General features: G+C 64.6%; 3 protein-coding genes across 5 annotated transcripts in view; 2 read left to right on the top strand and 1 right to left on the bottom strand.

The window, feature by feature from the left end:
• Window positions 1–1,225: 1,225 nt before the first annotated feature.
• On the top strand, window positions 1,226–3,895 carry ARHGDIG (Rho GDP dissociation inhibitor gamma). The gene is made up of 6 exons (XM_045459997.1): window positions 1,226–1,646; window positions 2,752–2,931; window positions 3,043–3,126; window positions 3,207–3,283; window positions 3,369–3,432; window positions 3,528–3,895. The coding sequence occupies exons 1-6, from the start codon at window positions 1,574–1,576 to the stop codon at window positions 3,725–3,727; spliced, it is 678 nt and encodes a 225-aa protein (XP_045315953.1). The 5' UTR covers window positions 1,226–1,573; the 3' UTR covers window positions 3,728–3,895.
• Window positions 3,896–3,937: 42 nt separating this feature from the next.
• PDIA2 (protein disulfide isomerase family A member 2) lies at window positions 3,938–7,728 on the top strand. 2 transcript variants are annotated; one of them, XM_045459988.1, is made up of 11 exons: window positions 3,938–4,250; window positions 5,409–5,615; window positions 5,696–5,829; window positions 5,911–6,048; window positions 6,120–6,236; window positions 6,320–6,445; window positions 6,517–6,714; window positions 6,817–6,937; window positions 7,018–7,199; window positions 7,377–7,487; window positions 7,600–7,728. In XM_045459988.1, exons 1-11 carry the CDS (start codon window positions 4,052–4,054, stop codon window positions 7,642–7,644), a joined length of 1,578 nt encoding a protein of 525 aa, XP_045315944.1. In that variant the 5' UTR covers window positions 3,938–4,051; the 3' UTR covers window positions 7,645–7,728. The 2 variants fall into 2 exon arrangements, with proteins under 2 accessions (XP_045315944.1, XP_045315946.1); XM_045459990.1 differs by lacking the exon at window positions 6,320–6,445.
• Window positions 7,729–8,012: 284 nt separating this feature from the next.
• Window positions 8,013–15,165, bottom strand: part of AXIN1 (axin 1) — a 60,483-nt gene continuing 53,330 nt past the window's right edge. The window contains exons 8-11 of one of the 2 annotated variants that reach the window (XM_045459965.1): window positions 12,767–13,012; window positions 10,837–10,944; window positions 9,053–9,220; window positions 8,013–8,886 (exon numbers count right to left, since the gene is read on the bottom strand). In XM_045459965.1, the coding sequence (XP_045315921.1) occupies window positions 8,760–8,886; window positions 9,053–9,220; window positions 10,837–10,944; window positions 12,767–13,012 (649 nt within the window). In that variant the 3' untranslated portion in view covers window positions 8,013–8,759. The remainder of the gene's footprint in view (window positions 8,887–9,052; window positions 9,221–10,836; window positions 10,945–12,766; window positions 13,013–15,165) is intronic. The other variant, XM_045459966.1, reaches the window with a different exon arrangement.

The raw sequence follows: 15,165 nt of genomic DNA, 5'->3' as shown, positions 1-15,165 counted from the left end.
ATCCCCACCCACACAGGTGGGGTCAGGCTGGTGCCTGGCCTGCCCGTCCTCTCTGGATGAGTGGGCATCCACAGAAGCTGAAGGCCACCAGCGGCCATAGCTGTGCACCTGGGGACAAGTCGTTTCCCTAACCAACTAGCCCCTGCCACAGGGAAAGGGCAGCAGGGGTGGGGCCCTAGAATGGCCTGGACCCCAGCTGGGGGAATCCTGCCTTGGGAAGATTGTGGACAGATGGCGCTCCAGAGGGGACAGTCCCCACCCAAGCCCAAGTGCCCCTAGCATCCATGGTCCTCCTCTGTGTAAATGTTGGGGGTGCAGGTGGGGAAATTGTCACATGGTCCCCCACCGGGGCTCTGGTGGGGGTACGGGGGCTTCAGCAACAAAGGAGCCAAGCATGGGCAGGCCTGTTTGTGAAGCCAGGGTGGCAGGGACACTCTCCCTCTTGTTTTGGGCAAAGGTGGGTCGGATCCCTGGGTATTTTCAGAAATGGGGTGTGGCGCAGAAAGGCATAAGGAAGAAGGGGGACTCAGGCCGGTGTTCTGTCTCCTCCACGTGCTCCACTCACGTCTCTTGGATCTGGCTGTCCCCAGCCTGAGACCCAGCTCACCCTTGTTCCCTGCACTGGCTGCTCCCATCTGCCTAACCCCAAAGTTTGTCCAGGCATCAAGACCAGAAGCCCCTTTTATGCCCCCATCTCGGCTCTCCACCACCAGGACTCTACTTTGGGTCAGTGTCCGTTCCTCCTCAAGGACAGGGCCCTTCCTTCCGGCCTGGGTGCACAGAGCCTGCAGAGACCAGGGCACATTCACACAGCCCAGTCCATAAACACTAGGGGAATGGCTGTGTGCCTCCATGTTGCATCTCGCTCTGTGGGTGGGACCTCCAGTCTCTGGGTATGCGGACACGGGTCCCCTGTGAGCCTCTGGGATGTGGAGCCAGAAGACTGAGCAGACACAGACACACACACACGCGCGCGCGCACACACACACACACACACACACACACACACACAGGCTGGGCAGACTCCAGGAGTCCCCTCTGCCCAGACAGAAGATGGGTGGGGGTGGGGGTGGGGCGGGGGACTGTGGAGCCCCAGGTGCGGCCTGTACCGCCTGCAGGTAACGAGAGCCTGGGGACCTGGGGGAGGAGGGGCACGCCGGCTCCACTGGGCGCCCCACCCCCACCCGCCCCTCCCAGAGGGCTTCCCCGGAGAATCCCCCAGGCTCTCGCGGGCGCCGTAGGGGTGGGGCAGCTCTGACGGACAGAGCGGGGTGCAGGCTGGGCCGGCGGCTGGGTCCGTGACCGCGGCGGCTGTGCGGGCTCCTGGTGCGCCCACGGCGGGGACGCCCAGGTGCCGGCGCCGTGCGGGCGACAAGCGCGTCTCTGCGGGGCTGCGCGGGGTCCGCGGAGCGGCTGGGGGCGCGCGGCGCGGGCGCGGCGCTGGGCGCGGGGGGCGCTCCCGGCCGGGATGAGCTCACCGCAGTCGCGCCGGGGCTGAGCGCCGAGCCGGGCGGCGGCGGGGCGGGCGGCGGCTCCTCGGCGGCTCCGCGGCGGAGCCGGGCCGCGGGCCACCATGCTGGGCCTGGACGCGTGTGAGCTGGGGGCGCAGCTGCTGGAGCTGCTCCGGCTGGCGCTGTGCGCCCGAGGTGAGCGGGCTGGGCTGGGGCCAGGGCGGCCACGTGGGCGGGGGTCTCGGGCGGGGGGTGGGGTGAGGAGGCTTCGGCCCGGGGCGGGGGCTCGCCCTCCCCCGCGGAAACTTTGGGGGCACTGGAGGGGAAATCGTGGCGTGGTCCCCCGCCTGGGCTCTGGCGGGGTGGGGCGGGGGTGGAGGGCTTCGTCCAGGGTAGACCTTGGCTGGGGGGGGGGGGGTGGCCGGGGCGGGGGGGAGGCGGAAGAAGGAGCCAAGAGTGGGCGGGTCTGTTTGTGAAGCCAGGGTGGCTGCGAGACCCTCTCCCCTTGGGAACCTGCCCCTGAGATCCCCCCTCCCTTGGGTGGGGCGAGGGCTCCTTCAGGGCGTGTGGTGATCATTGAGGAGCCTGGAGTGCAGAGAGCACGGACTGGAAAAGATCCTGTCCCAAAACACTGTGGGAAGGGGTTTAGCGAGACCCCTGCTCCCAGGCACCATGGGAAGGGGCTCGAGGAGACTCTGAGTCTGAAGGCGCCCAGGGAGGTAACCTCAGAGCATGAGCGCAGGCAGGGGTTTAGAGAGAGCCCCCTCTGTGCCCCAGGAACACTACCGAGAGGAACCCCTGGGACAGCAGGAAGGCTTTCCGAGATGTGAAGGGCAGGGCCTCTGCCCCAGGGAAGACCTCGGAGGTCACCACTCCACAGTGGTGGCCTCCCGTCCTTGGGGCTGTGCCCCATTCAGGGTCTTCCTTCCCCCCACCTTTGGCCTCAGAGTCAGGGAGGAGCCCGGGATGGATGGGTTGCTGGGCCAGAAAAGGCAGCTGGTGCCTCCGGGGTGTCGCTTGGCTCCCTCTCTCAGGAGCCTGCTCCAACCCCCCAGCCTCCTCCTAAAAGGTTTGGGTGCAGATGCTGCTCTGTTTCTTCCCAGCCCACCTCTCTGCCCCGACCCCCCATGCACCCCTCCCTCTCTGAGCACACATCCCTTTCCCTAACCCACCCCCCTCCCTGAACCAAGTCCCTCTGGGCACTGAGAGGCACAGCTGGCCAGGTGGGGGGGCTTCGGTTTGCTGAGTGAATGCCAGGGTCAGCTGGTCACAGCTGCTCATGCACCTCCCCAACCCTCAGTCCTCCTGACCGACAAGGAGGGGAGACAGCTGTCGCCCGACGAGGCCCTGGATGAGGCCGTGCCTGAGTACCGGGCCCCGGGGAGGAAGAGCCTCCAGGAGATCCAGCGGCTGGACCCTGATGACGAGAGCCTGGTCAAGTACAAGCGGGCACTGCTGGGGCCCCTGCCACCCCTCGTGGGTATGTAGGGCTCTGGGCCCGGAGGGGAGGGGCGGAGGCCGGGCGGCTGGGGCGGGGCGGGGGTGGTTGGTGGGGGGGGAGCCGTCCTGGTGACTTCCGGTTTCTCCTCAGACCCGAGCCTGCCCAATGTGCAGGTGACCAGGCTGACGTTGATGTCTGAGCAGGCTCCAGGGCCCATCACCATGGACCTCACAGGTACTGCCCCCGCCTCGCCCGCCGTGGGGCTCCTGGGGCAGGGTCTCCACCGTCACACTTAGCCGCACTTTCCTTCGCAGGGGAGCTGGCTGCGCTGAAAAACCAGGTGTTTGTCCTGAAGGAGGGTGTGGATTACAAAGTGAAGATCACCTTTAAGGTGAGGGCAGCGGTCGCGGGGGACACCTGCCAGCACAGGGCCAGCCCCCCCCCCAGAGGGGCCCTTAACACCTTCTGTCCCCCAGGTCAATAAGGAGATCGTCAGTGGCCTCAAGTGTCTGCATCACACCTACCGCCAGGGCCTGCGTGGTGAGGGCAGCGAGGAGGGCTGGCCTGGGGGGCTGTGGGGGGGGGGGTGGCGGCTGCGGCAGAGGGTGGCCCCTGACAACCTCCCCCTCCCCCAGTGGACAAGGCGGTGTACATGGTGGGCAGTTATGGCCCTAGCGCCCAGGAGTATGAGTTTGTGACCCCGGTGGAGGAGGTGCCTCGAGGAGCCTTGGTGCGGGGTGCCTACGTGGTCACGTCCTTCTTCACTGACGATGACAGGACAGACCACGTGTCCTGGGAGTGGGGCCTCCACATCTGCCAAGACTGGAAGAGCTGAACGTCCCCTACCCCGGGGGCTGTCCTCAGCCCACCTGGGGTCCTTGTTTCCCCTGCCCCTGCAGTCAGTGACCACACCCCCACCCCCTCTGCTCCGGTCCTGGGACACCCCCTTCCTGGGCTGGCACTGTGCCCTGAACAGTCCTATTAAACGTCACCTTGTCTCGGTGCCCTTGGTGTTGCCTCTGTCTGCCTCCCCTCCCCCGGGGGTGGGGGGAGCCTCGCGGCCTTATCTTCCTGGGACTAGGACTGGGTGCCACGTGGCAGCTGCTGCTTGGCCCCCGGCCCCCTTATCTGCCCCCCGCGTCGTGGGCCCAGCACTGCCATGGACGGCCAGCTCCTGCTTGTGCTGCTGCTGCTGCTGCTTGGGGCCTCGGGCCCAGAGGGCCAGGGGCCAGGGCCCGGGGAGCCCGAGGAGGAGCCCCCCAAGGAGGAAATCCCTGAGGAGGATGGGATCTTGGTGCTGAGCCGGCGCAACCTCGGCCTGGCCTTGCGGGAGCACCGCACTCTGCTGGTGCAGTTCTGTGAGTGCACCGGGCCAGAGGGCTGGAGGACCCACAGGGGCCCCCCGGGGCGGGGGGGGGGGGGTTCAACTCCCCACCCTGTGTATCCGGGGCTTGTGCACATGAGGGGCTTCCCCTGTGGGCACTCGGCCCCCCGCTGTGCTCCTGGGGCTCCATGGAAGGGCACCTGAAGCAAAGCCCTGGGACTGAGCTGGGCCTGGGGGCGTCCAGCCTGAGCAGGGGAGGGTGGGGCTGGGGAGGGAGGCGCAGGTGCAGGGAAGCCCCTAGGTCACCATCCATCTGCAACTCTTTCTGCGAGGGGCCACATAGCATTCAGGCCTTGCGTATTCTGCTACGGATTAGAAAAAGAATAGGGGCGCCTGGGGGGGCTCAGTCGGTTAGGCGTCTGACTTTGGCTCAGGTCATGATCTCACAGTTTGTGAATTCGAACCCTGTGTGGGGCTCTGTGCTGACAGCTCGGAGCCTGGATCCTGCTTCGGATTCTGTGTCTCCCCCTCTGCCCCTCCCCAACTTGAGAGTGCGCGCGCGCGCTCTCTCTCTCTCTCTCTCTCTCTAAATAAACATTAAATAAATAAACATTAAAGAAGACATGTTTTTAATGTTTATTTACGTTGAGAGAGCAGGCACGTGAGCAGGAGAGGGGAAGAGAGAGAGGGAGAGAGAGAATCCCAAGCAGGCTTTGCACTGTTATCTCAGAGCCCGATGTGGGGCTCGATCTCATGAATCGTGAGATCATGACCCCGGCCAAATTCAAGAGTCAGACAGTCAACCACCTGAGCCCCCCAGGCGCCCCTCTTTGGTGGATTCTTGCAAAACTTTACACACGTGAAAGCCATTCCTAGATGGCAGGCTTCCGCAAGCAGGCACAGGTGGCCAGGGAGCAGCAGCTGGAGGGCTCTTCTCAAACTCACTGTCAGGGCGGTGCTGGCCGCTGCACGCCCCCCACCCCCACCCCCACCGCCCGCCGCCCCCCGGTGTGGGACCTTGAGTCTGGCTCTGCTGCAGAGGGTCAGATGGGCCCCCAAAGGATTCGGGAAGCGTGGATAGGAGTGCTCTCTGCCAGACCTGACTGATCCCAAGGTTCTGGCCGGGAGGGAGCAGGAGCCGAGGCTGGGGCTGTGGAGGCCGGTCGGGGACACTCATGGCCCTGTCCCCCAGATGCCCCATGGTGTGGGCACTGCAAGGCACTGGCCCCCGAATACAGCAAGGCCGCAGCCCTGCTGGCGGCAGAGTCAGCCAAAGCCAGGCTGGCCAAGGTGGACGGGCCTGCAGAGACAGAGCTGACGGAGGAGTTTGCTGTGACCGCATACCCCACGCTCAAGTTCTTCCGCGATGGGAACCGCACACACCCGGAGGAGTACACCGGTAGGGGGAGCAGGCACGAGGCGGGCGGGGGCGGGGGCGGGGGCGGGGGGCTGGGCCTGGGCTGAGGGGACTCTTTGCAGGCCCCAGAGAGGCTGAGGGCATCGCTGAATGGCTGAGGCGGCGGGCGGGGCCCAGTGCCACCCGGCTGGAGGACGAGGACGGTGCCCAGGCACTGATCGACGGCCGGGATGTCGTGGTCATTGGCTTCTTCCAGGTGAGCTGGTGGTACTGGGGTCCAGGCCATGGGAGCAGGGCCCGCGGTGCCGGCTGACCTCACAGGCTTGGGGCTCCTTAGGACCTGCAGGACGAGGACGTGGCTACCTTCCTGGCCCTGGCCCAGGATGCCCTGGACATGACCTTTGGCCTCACTGACCGGCCAGAGCTCTTTCAGAAGTTTGGCCTCACCAAGGACACCGTGGTGCTCTTCAAGAAGGTGGGGCAGGGCCAAGGCGGGGGTCGGGGCTCAGGGCCGTGGCTCCTGCTGACCCCCGCTGCGTCGTCCAGTTTGACGAGGGCCGGGCAGACTTCCCGGTGGACGAAGAGCTGGGCCTGGATCAGGGCGACCTGTCGCACTTCCTCCTCACGCACAGCATGCGTCTGGTCACAGAGTTCAACAGCCGGGTGAGTTGGACTGTGGGTGCGTTTGCAGGGGTGGGGTCGTGTCCGGGGGAGCCGGCCCCCGCGAGTGCGGTTTGCCCTTGCAGACGTCGCCGAGGATCTTTTCGGCCGGGATCCTCAACCACCTGCTGCTGTTTGTCAACCAGACGCTGGCCTCCCACCGGGAGCTGCTGGCTGGCTTCGGGGAGGCAGCTCCCCCGTTCCGGGGGCAGGTACCGGCTGGGACGGGGGGAGGCAGGGTGGTGGGGATGCGGGCTGACCGGCACCGACTCCCTGCCGGCAGGTGCTGTTCGTGGTCGTGGACGTCGGTGCCGACAATGGCCACGTGCTGCAGTACTTCGGCCTCAAGGCTGAGGAGGCCCCCACCCTGCGCTTCATCAACATGGAGACCACCAAGAAGTACGCGCCTGCGCACGGGGGGCCGCTCACCGCCGCCTCCGTCACCGCCTTCTGCCGCGCGGTCCTCGGCGGCGAGGTCAAGGTCTGCTGCTGAACTGCCCACCCGGGAAATGGGGGGGCGGGAGGGGAGCAGCAGTGCCCAGGAGAGGCCCCCCGGTGAAGCACCCGGCCTGGTTTCCCCCAGCCCTACCTCCTGAGCCAGGAGCTGCCCCCTGACTGGGATCAGCGGCCGGTCAAGACCCTCGTGGGCAAGAATTTTGAGCAGGTGGCTTTCGACGAAACCAAGAACGTGTTTGTCAAGTTTTGTGAGTGGAGCGGGCCACGGGTGGTGGGCGGCGGGCAGGCGGGGGCCCCTGCCGGCTGTGCCAACGCCCCGCTGTCCTAGACGCCCCTTGGTGCACCCACTGCAAGGAGATGGCCGCGGCCTGGGAGGCCCTGGCCGCGAAGTACGAGGACCACGAGGACATCGTCATTGCGGAACTGGACGCCACAGCCAACGAGCTGGAGGCTTTCCCTGTGCACGGCTTCCCTACCCTCAAGTTCTTCCCCGCCGGGCCGGGTCGCAAGGTGAGGCGGGGCAAGAGACCCCGTCTTCCTCGGTCTGCGGCTTGGTCCGCGCCTTCCTCGGGCCTCGGCCACGGCCAAGAGATAGGGCAGGGCCTCCAGCGGCAGGGCCGGGGAGGATGTGGCCAGGGTGCAGGGCTGGGTGAGGCGTGTTCTCCAGCGCCCCGTGTCCCTCCTTAGGTGATTGAATACAAAAGCACCAGGGACCTGGAGACCTTCTCCAAGTTCCTGGACAACGGAGGCGAGCTGCCCGCAGAGGAGCCCACAGAGGGGCCCGCAGCCCCCTTCCCGGTGGGTGCCTCTTTCCCAGGGTTCCCAGTCTCTGGACGTGGCAGTGAGGGTGCCCGGGGCTGGGGTGAGTCCAGGGCACAGCTTCTAGCCGGGGCTCTGTGACCCTTTCCAGGAGACCCCAGCCAGTTCCACCACGGAGCCCAGAGAGGAGCTGTAGTCGCCCCCCCAACATCACCGTCTGGTGCCCCCACCCCAGATGGTTCACTGAGGAGCCGGTGAATAAAGAGCTTTTGATCCTGCACGGTGTGTGTGGTTCCTGAGCACGGCCGGCCCCCCGGCCCCCCAAGAACCTCCTGGGCCCGTTCCGTCTTGAATGCATCCTAGCCCTTGCCCCCAGCCCTTCTGGGTGGGTCTCTGACCCAGATCTGGGTCTGGGAACCCACCCTCCCCAGAGCTGTCAGTGTGCCTCCACCGGACACCCCCTCCACACACAGGGGACCCTCAGAGGCCTGAAGCGCCGTGGTGGACGATGGCAAGCAGGCCACCAGGCTCCACCCACAGAAAACAGGGGTCTCCATCGCCGAAGAAGGTTCAAAAATGATTTTATTCCATTATTATCCAAGTACCTTTGAAAAGATAATTGTACAAGTCAGCGCATGAAAAATGGGCTGGGGCAGCCCCCTCCACCCCGCTGGCCCTGGCCTGAGAAATGTACATATTTACACGGGCCCTTAAAGGGGAGGTGGGGGGGCCCGGGACCCGCTGAGCCCGCGCTCTGGAAACGGAGGGTGGAGGAGGGAGAGCGCTCCGGGCTCCGGCGCCGGATCCACACAGTGGCAGGCAAGAGACAAGCTGTGTTGAAGGCACTCGGTGACATGTACAATTTACAGAGGCCCCCGCGGGGCCCCTGGCCCCCCAGGCCCGGGCCAGGCCCGAGCGGGGCAGGGCGCGGCGGACGAGTCCCAGGGGGAGGGGCAGAGCCTGCAGTGTGAGCGCGGGGCGAGGAGCGGGCGGGCTCGCCCGCGGTCAGCAGCAGGGCGACACGGAGGGCGGTCGAGGTGGCCCCGGGGCGGGCTCCCCGCCCAGGCGGACCGAGTATTGCTGAGGAGTGGACCGCGCACCCTCCTCGTCAGCTGCAGGACGGAGGCCTGTGGGACCCGCAGAGGGACCCCTGCCCGTCTGGACACAGATGGCCCGAAGAGGCGGGTGGCCTTCTGCCAGTAGTTGTGTCGTCTGCATACACGCCAAGCAGGTGACCCACAGGACCCTCGGAGGCCGCCCCGGCCCCTGCCTGACGAGGGCCCAACCTGGCGCGGAGGCCCGGCTGGCGGGTCAGTCCACCTTCTCCACCTTGCCGATGATCTTCTCCTCGAAGACCGGCAGGACGGTCTCATCTTCCCGAACCTCCTCAAACACCACGCCGCAGTCAAACTCGTCGCTCACCTTCTTGAAGTAGTATCTGGAGGACGCGGGCCAGAGGCGGCGAGAGGAGGTGAGGGCCTCGTCCCCTCCTCTGCTGGCCCAGCGGCCTCATCTCCCCTCCCGTGCACACAGACGCCGCAGGGCTCCGGCCACCAACACGCGTGCTGCCCACCGCAGGGTCTCCCGCGCCGCGCGGCCCTCACCTGTAGTTGCCCTTCCTGGTCAGCAGCTCCTTGAACTGGCCCAGAGTGACGGCTCGGCCCCGCACCAGGGTCCGGTACGGGATGGGCTCCCCGCAGAAGTAATAGGCCACCACGATGCTGTCACACGGCTGGGCGCTCCCACTGCCCGCCTTCCTCTGCGACTTCGACCTGGGGGCAGAGGCGCAGCGGTGACCGCTGGGCTCGGGGTCACACAGGACATACCCCAAAGGGCTTCGGGCCCCCTACAAACAGGGGATAAGGACTAGAGAGGATGAGCCGGCCTGGCCGTGCGCAAACACCACGAGTGCGAAAGCCCGGATACCCCTCACCCGCAGCGCCCTGTGGCCTCACTCCGTGTGGGGCCTCAACCAGAGGCTCCGGTCCGGCCACACTCTCCGAAACCTACAGCATGGATGCCAGCTCATCTCCCCTCGTGCCCGTGGCCTCCAGCCTCCCTGTGTCCTGAGCTGGCTGGAGCACGTCACCTCCTACCCAGACCACACGAACGTGGCTTCTCAGGGCCAGAACCCATGGTGGATCCCATCGCGAGGCGTGGGAAAAAAACGCCTAGGTTACTGGAAAAAATGCAGCCCCCACCTCTAGGCTGGGCTACGCTACCTGCACCTTAGGAGAGGCCTGAAGCCCTAAAGCTTCAGAAACTCTGAACGCCAGAGGCTGGGCGAATGGCACCGTGCATGGGTCTGGAAATGAACCTGCCCGCCCCCCTACCCCCACCGCAGACAGCTGGTCTGAAGAGCAGAGGCAGTGGCCGGCCAGATTTGCAGGGAGGGCCGTGAGGCCAGCACGGTCTCCGGCCCGGGACCACTCCGAAGGGCCATCTGTCCTGATGGGTGACGAGACCGCACAGGCAGCGCGCCCTCCGTCCCGTAGTGGTCCCCGTCCCTGTGACCGCCCCGGAGCTGCCCAGGTGTGCTCGGACACAGCCCCTGGCCCCCACCAGCCGCCCTGCCAGGAGCGGGTGCAGCGTCATGTCGGGAAGGCCTCCTGAGCTCACAACGGGACCCCGTGTCTCCCTGGTGTTCCGGGGGATAGAGGGGGCGGTTCCTCGGGCTAGCTGGCCGTCTGCTGCTCAAGCCGGGCCCCTGGGCGCCTGCTTTCCTTCCCTGAGTGCTGCAACCTAACATGGTGGCGGGGGTCCTCTGCAGAAGGGATGCAGGGCCCCTCCCCGCCGGGAGACCACCCTCGAGGAGTGACCTGGTGGGGAAGCTCTGAGTCACTCAGGCATCCGGCTGGACGTGATGAGCCACTGTGTGGGATGAGGTGGGGGACCCCGTTTCTGCTCTGTTCTGAGCAGAGGCACGGGGGTTGGGTGGCCGGCACCGTCTACACGAGGTCCCCAACACCTGCCCTGCACCACGCCTGCCTGGGGAGCGGACGCGCCAAGCACCCGTTCCCACGTTCCACGCAAGAACAGAGCTGGACAGACTCCGTGGTCTCACGGCACCCGGACACACACGCCCGCGGCGCTGGGCCAGGAGAGGCACCACCAGTCGCAGACCACCGAGCCCCAACGGCCGGCCGGGAAGCTCAGGAAAGTAAAGGCGGGTGGGCACACGGGGCCAGAGCGGAGGCAGCAGGTCAGAGCTCCCTCCCTGGCCCGGTGGCCACGTGTCACACAGGACGGCCCACGTCTCCTCGGACAGAGACCGGAAGCTTGAGGCCGGCTCCAGCTCTTGCGGCGCGACGCCCCAGATCCTGGGAACAGCGGCTCCCCCGCGGGAGGCGGGGTAAGCGGTACCGAGACCCTCGGGGGGCGCACGTACTCTGTCTCCGAGAGCTCCAAGTCGGACACGGCTGGCACCACGCTCAGCACAGGTGTGCACGCTGGCCTGACACAGGAGCGCCCCCGCTGGATGACCTCCTGCACATACCTAGGGAACAACCACGGCGGTGAGCTGCGCGTGCTGGGGTCGGGCCTCCGCCAAGGCTCCGCCGTGACAGTGGGGCCACAGACAGGCAGACGGAGCAGGGGCCCCGGGGAGGGTCCGTCACCGCCGAACCAGGCTCCCACCGTGTGGGGCGGACAGAACACCACACCACACCACACGACGGGGGCGTCCAGGGCTCCGTCGGGGCCGGTCAGGAAACACGAGGCTCCGGTTAATCCAGAGTTCCTGGACTCCTCGGCGGATGACACTCCGGGGAGCCACCGACCCTTCCTCCACACTGAAAAGAGCCTTCGGGGACGGCCTGGCTCTGGCCTCGTCCGCGTGCTCGTCCTCGTCCGCGCTCTGCTGCCGCTCCATCCCGAGCAGCTCTCCCAACAGCTGTCCGCCCCGGACGCGACGTTGTGCAGCCCTGACGGTGACTTCTCTTCCGCCAGCCGGGGCGGGGTGGGGGTGGGTCACCCCACAAGGAACTCGGACCTCCATCCGTGTCTGCGGTCGCTTACAAAAGGCCCACGTTCTGGACCGGCGACAAATGGAGACGCCGGAGCCGGTGGCCAAAACCCTGTCGGGAGCCTCACGGCCCAAATACGGATTCCCAAGAGGCTTGTGTGGACCAGTTTGGCGTCTCTGGCCGGCACGAGCCCACGCAGGGCCTGCCGGGTGCTGCCGAGAAGAGCAGACGTGAGCCCTACACCCCCAGTGCGTGGCAAGGACGACGTTCCCAGGCTCTGGGCAGCAGGGAAGACTTCCTACCCGTATGCCCCAGCCCCTTCCCCGCCGGCCCCTCTGCCGCCCTGTCCGCCTCCAGGTCACAGGCCCCGTCAGACGAAGCAGCATCCGCAGCCCCGAGCCGGCTCTCTGGTTCTATGTTGACAGGGTCACAGGGTGTGAGACAGGTGGCCATAAACGTGGTCACACTCAATGACCAGGGGACGCAGTCAGGCTCCTGGCTCTGCCCGATAAGACAGGCACCAGGGATGGCCTGCATCCTGACACCAGCCTCCCAAGAGCTGGATGGCCCCCCACACAGTGAGGTCCCCAGGAAACATGTCCAGTGACCATGACTGGGCAAGGGGCGCTGGCAACGTCCAAGAACAGGGCCACCGTGTGACCATGCTCCGGGGCCTCGGTGGAAAATGCAGATTTCCCGGATCTGTCCGGGAATCCCAACGCGCTGGTACATTCGGGGAAAAGTGACCTCAAGGCCCAGCAGAAAGGGCAGGGGAAGGCACATTCTGGCCTGGAGAGAAGACCGCCAACCACAAAGGGGTTCTCCCTAGGGTGAGCGGCAGGGGGTGGGGAGCCGCGTTGGCCTGAGGCTGCGTCAGCAGTGGGCGGGGCCTCTCTGGCCCTCAAGGCCCAGGAGGGCATGGCGCTGGGGCCGATGGGGCTTGGGGTCCCTTGCAGAGAAGACTGTACCTCTACGCGTACTTCAGCAACGTTCACCGTCCCACCTGTGCGTGGCACCGTTTATGGCTCCCCGCCCAAGGACCCCCCCCAGGACCCCCACTCTGTAGCCTGCACAGCGGCCAGGGGGATCCTGACCGTAGTGTCTAGAGGCTCCGTGGAGCCCCGGGGCGAGTGCACGCTCACAGAGGGGAGACGGCTCCCTCTCTACCCCAGGAGGACCCTCCCAGCCCCTTGTCACACAGCAAGGCCACGTGCCGTGCCCCGGGTGGCGCTCAGTGAAAGAAGAAACCAGGGCTGCTGGGGGGTGCCCAGGCCTCGGGGGGCTACAGCCCCAAAGCAGTGCCAAGGCAGCCCTGATTGGGAGTGTGGCCTGCCCTCCCCGCTGCCCCCCTACCTCTGCTTTGAGGGTAATTTGCTGGCTCTCTTCTCTTCCTCCTCCAGGCGCCTGCGGGCCTCCTCCAGCTGGGTCAGAGGGTTGGGGGCTGGGTTGGGTGGCATGGTGGGGTCTTGAACGAAGAGGTGAGAGGGCTGGACGGAGTTGCGAAGCTGAGCGCTGACCCAAGGGTGCACAGCCCCGGGACGCTCCACGGACAAGGGCCTGGGGCTCTCGTGCACCTGCTGCTTCTTGGCACCGGAAGACCTTTGGGAGCAAAAGAGCGAGTGTGGCAGCATCTGGAACCCTGGCCACAGGCGGGGCCAGTGGAGGCCACCAGGGGCACACCTGCCACCCCTCCCACCACACCACATGACACCGTGCTCCTCCGCTGCACGCTCCTTTTGTAACTCATTTTTATTTATTTATTTATTTATTTATTTATTTATTTATTTTTTTAAGTTTATTATTATTATTTTTTTAACATTTATTCATCTCAGAGAGACAGAGCACAAGCAGGGGAGGGGCAGAGAGAGAGGGAGACACAGAATCCCAAGCAGGCTCCAGGCTCTGAGCTGTCAACACAGAGCCCAACGCGGGGCTTGAACTCACAAACTGTGAGATCACGACCTGAGCCCAAGTTGGACGCTTGACTGACTGAGTCACCCAGGTGCCCCTGTAACTCATTTTTGAAGAATTGTTTAAAGGTTGTTTATTTTCAGAAAGTGTGAGTGGAGGAGGAGCAGAGAGAGAGGGAGACACAGAATCCGAGGCAGGCCCCCGGCTCTGAGCTGTCAGCACAGAGCCTGACACGGGGCTTGAACTCTCAGACCGCAAGATCACGACCTGAGCTGAAGTCGGATGCTTCACTGACTGAGTCACCCAGGTGCCCCTTTTGTAACTAATTTTTAACAACTTTACTGAACTATGTCATACCCTATATAAAAACTTAAAAAAAAAAAAAACTTTTCGCTGTTTTTAAAAAACATTTTAGTATCAAAATAAATGCTCTTTGTGGGAAAGCTGAACCATATCGGAAATTCCAAAGTAAAAACAATCTAAAAATCTTAATTTAGAAGTACCTACTCTCATTATATTGGTATATTCTCCTTCCCCTTAAAAACAATCAGCGTAACTCTAAACATACAGTTTTTCATTTTTTCAAATGTTTCCCCCATGGGATCACACACCTCTCTCTGCCTTCATTACCCAACACAAAATGCTCTAGAGCTGTGCAGTACGCCTTTGCTGCACGGCTGAATTATACCGAAAACATCAGCCTCTCTTAGCCTTGGCTGGAGCCCTTGGAAAGGGGGGTTTAGCACCAGGAGGGAACCCTCGAAGAGGGCCCCCAGGCTCAGTGCCCTCGCAGTCCCGGAACTGCCCCAGGAAAGATGGCATCTCCCTCCTAAAGAGCCCACGGGGCCAGCCACAGGGAGACCTTGGCTCTGGGGCCCATCCCCAGCCTCTCCTTGCCCCCCACCCACCTCCCATCGCCTGGCCCCCCCACGTCCTCCCTCTCTCGCCGCCGCATGCCTCCACCCCCCCGCCTACCTGTTGTATGATGTAAGAGCAACAAAGACAGAGGCACACTGTCCCCCAACTCCAGGGAGGCCAGGGAGACCTGGCAGGGATACTGAAACGCCACCATTTAAAATGGCCCATCCTGACATCAAGCACCTTCCAACCTGAGACTGTTTCCAGATGGGCCTTTTATTCTTCCACCACAGAAACCCTCCATCTGGCGTGGGAGGAACGGCCAGAACAGAGCCACTCCTTTTGGAAACCCGAAAAGGAAATCCAGAGAAACCCAACCAAAGCAGGAGAGGGGCTCTGGAAAGACCCTCACCCAGGACAGGTTTTGTGACCGCAAAGATGTCCGAACACTGGCGGGAGCCTTGTTCCCACAGTCACGTGGAGACCAGACACAGGGACCCACGGGGGGCGAGTCCCACGTCTCTGCTCAGGATGGGCTGGCTGGCCGGTGGTTACCCACTTCTCCCTTTCTCCCCTCCCCACCCCGAGCCCCCCCCCACCGCCGCCACACACGCGCACTCTGCCGTCCCCAGCCATATCCAAAACAGAGAGTCAGCGAAGCAGGAGACTGAGGAAGGAGGGGTGGCCAGCCCACCCACGGGCACCAGCCCCACGGCCCAGACAGCTGGTCTGGCGGTGAGGCGTGCAGTCCGGGCCAGCCCCCGTCCCCCATGGTCCCCCCAAAATGGACGGACCCACGCGAGGCGGCAATGGCACGTCTGGGGTCCTGGCTCCACACCCTCCAGAGCAGCCTCGGGCTCTGTGGGGCCAGTACAGAGTTCAGAGGGTGCAGACACCACCGACGGCTGGGGGGTGACCAGGTGCGATCAGAGAAGACTTGTCCTGCGCGGTCTGTCTGGAGTGGCGTCCAGGTACCTGCCTAA

This window comes from Leopardus geoffroyi, chromosome E3 (assembly GCF_018350155.1).
Source record: "Leopardus geoffroyi isolate Oge1 chromosome E3, O.geoffroyi_Oge1_pat1.0, whole genome shotgun sequence".
Lineage (NCBI taxonomy): Eukaryota > Metazoa > Chordata > Mammalia > Carnivora > Felidae > Leopardus > Leopardus geoffroyi.
This window is presented reverse-complemented; position numbering and strand designations above follow the sequence as displayed.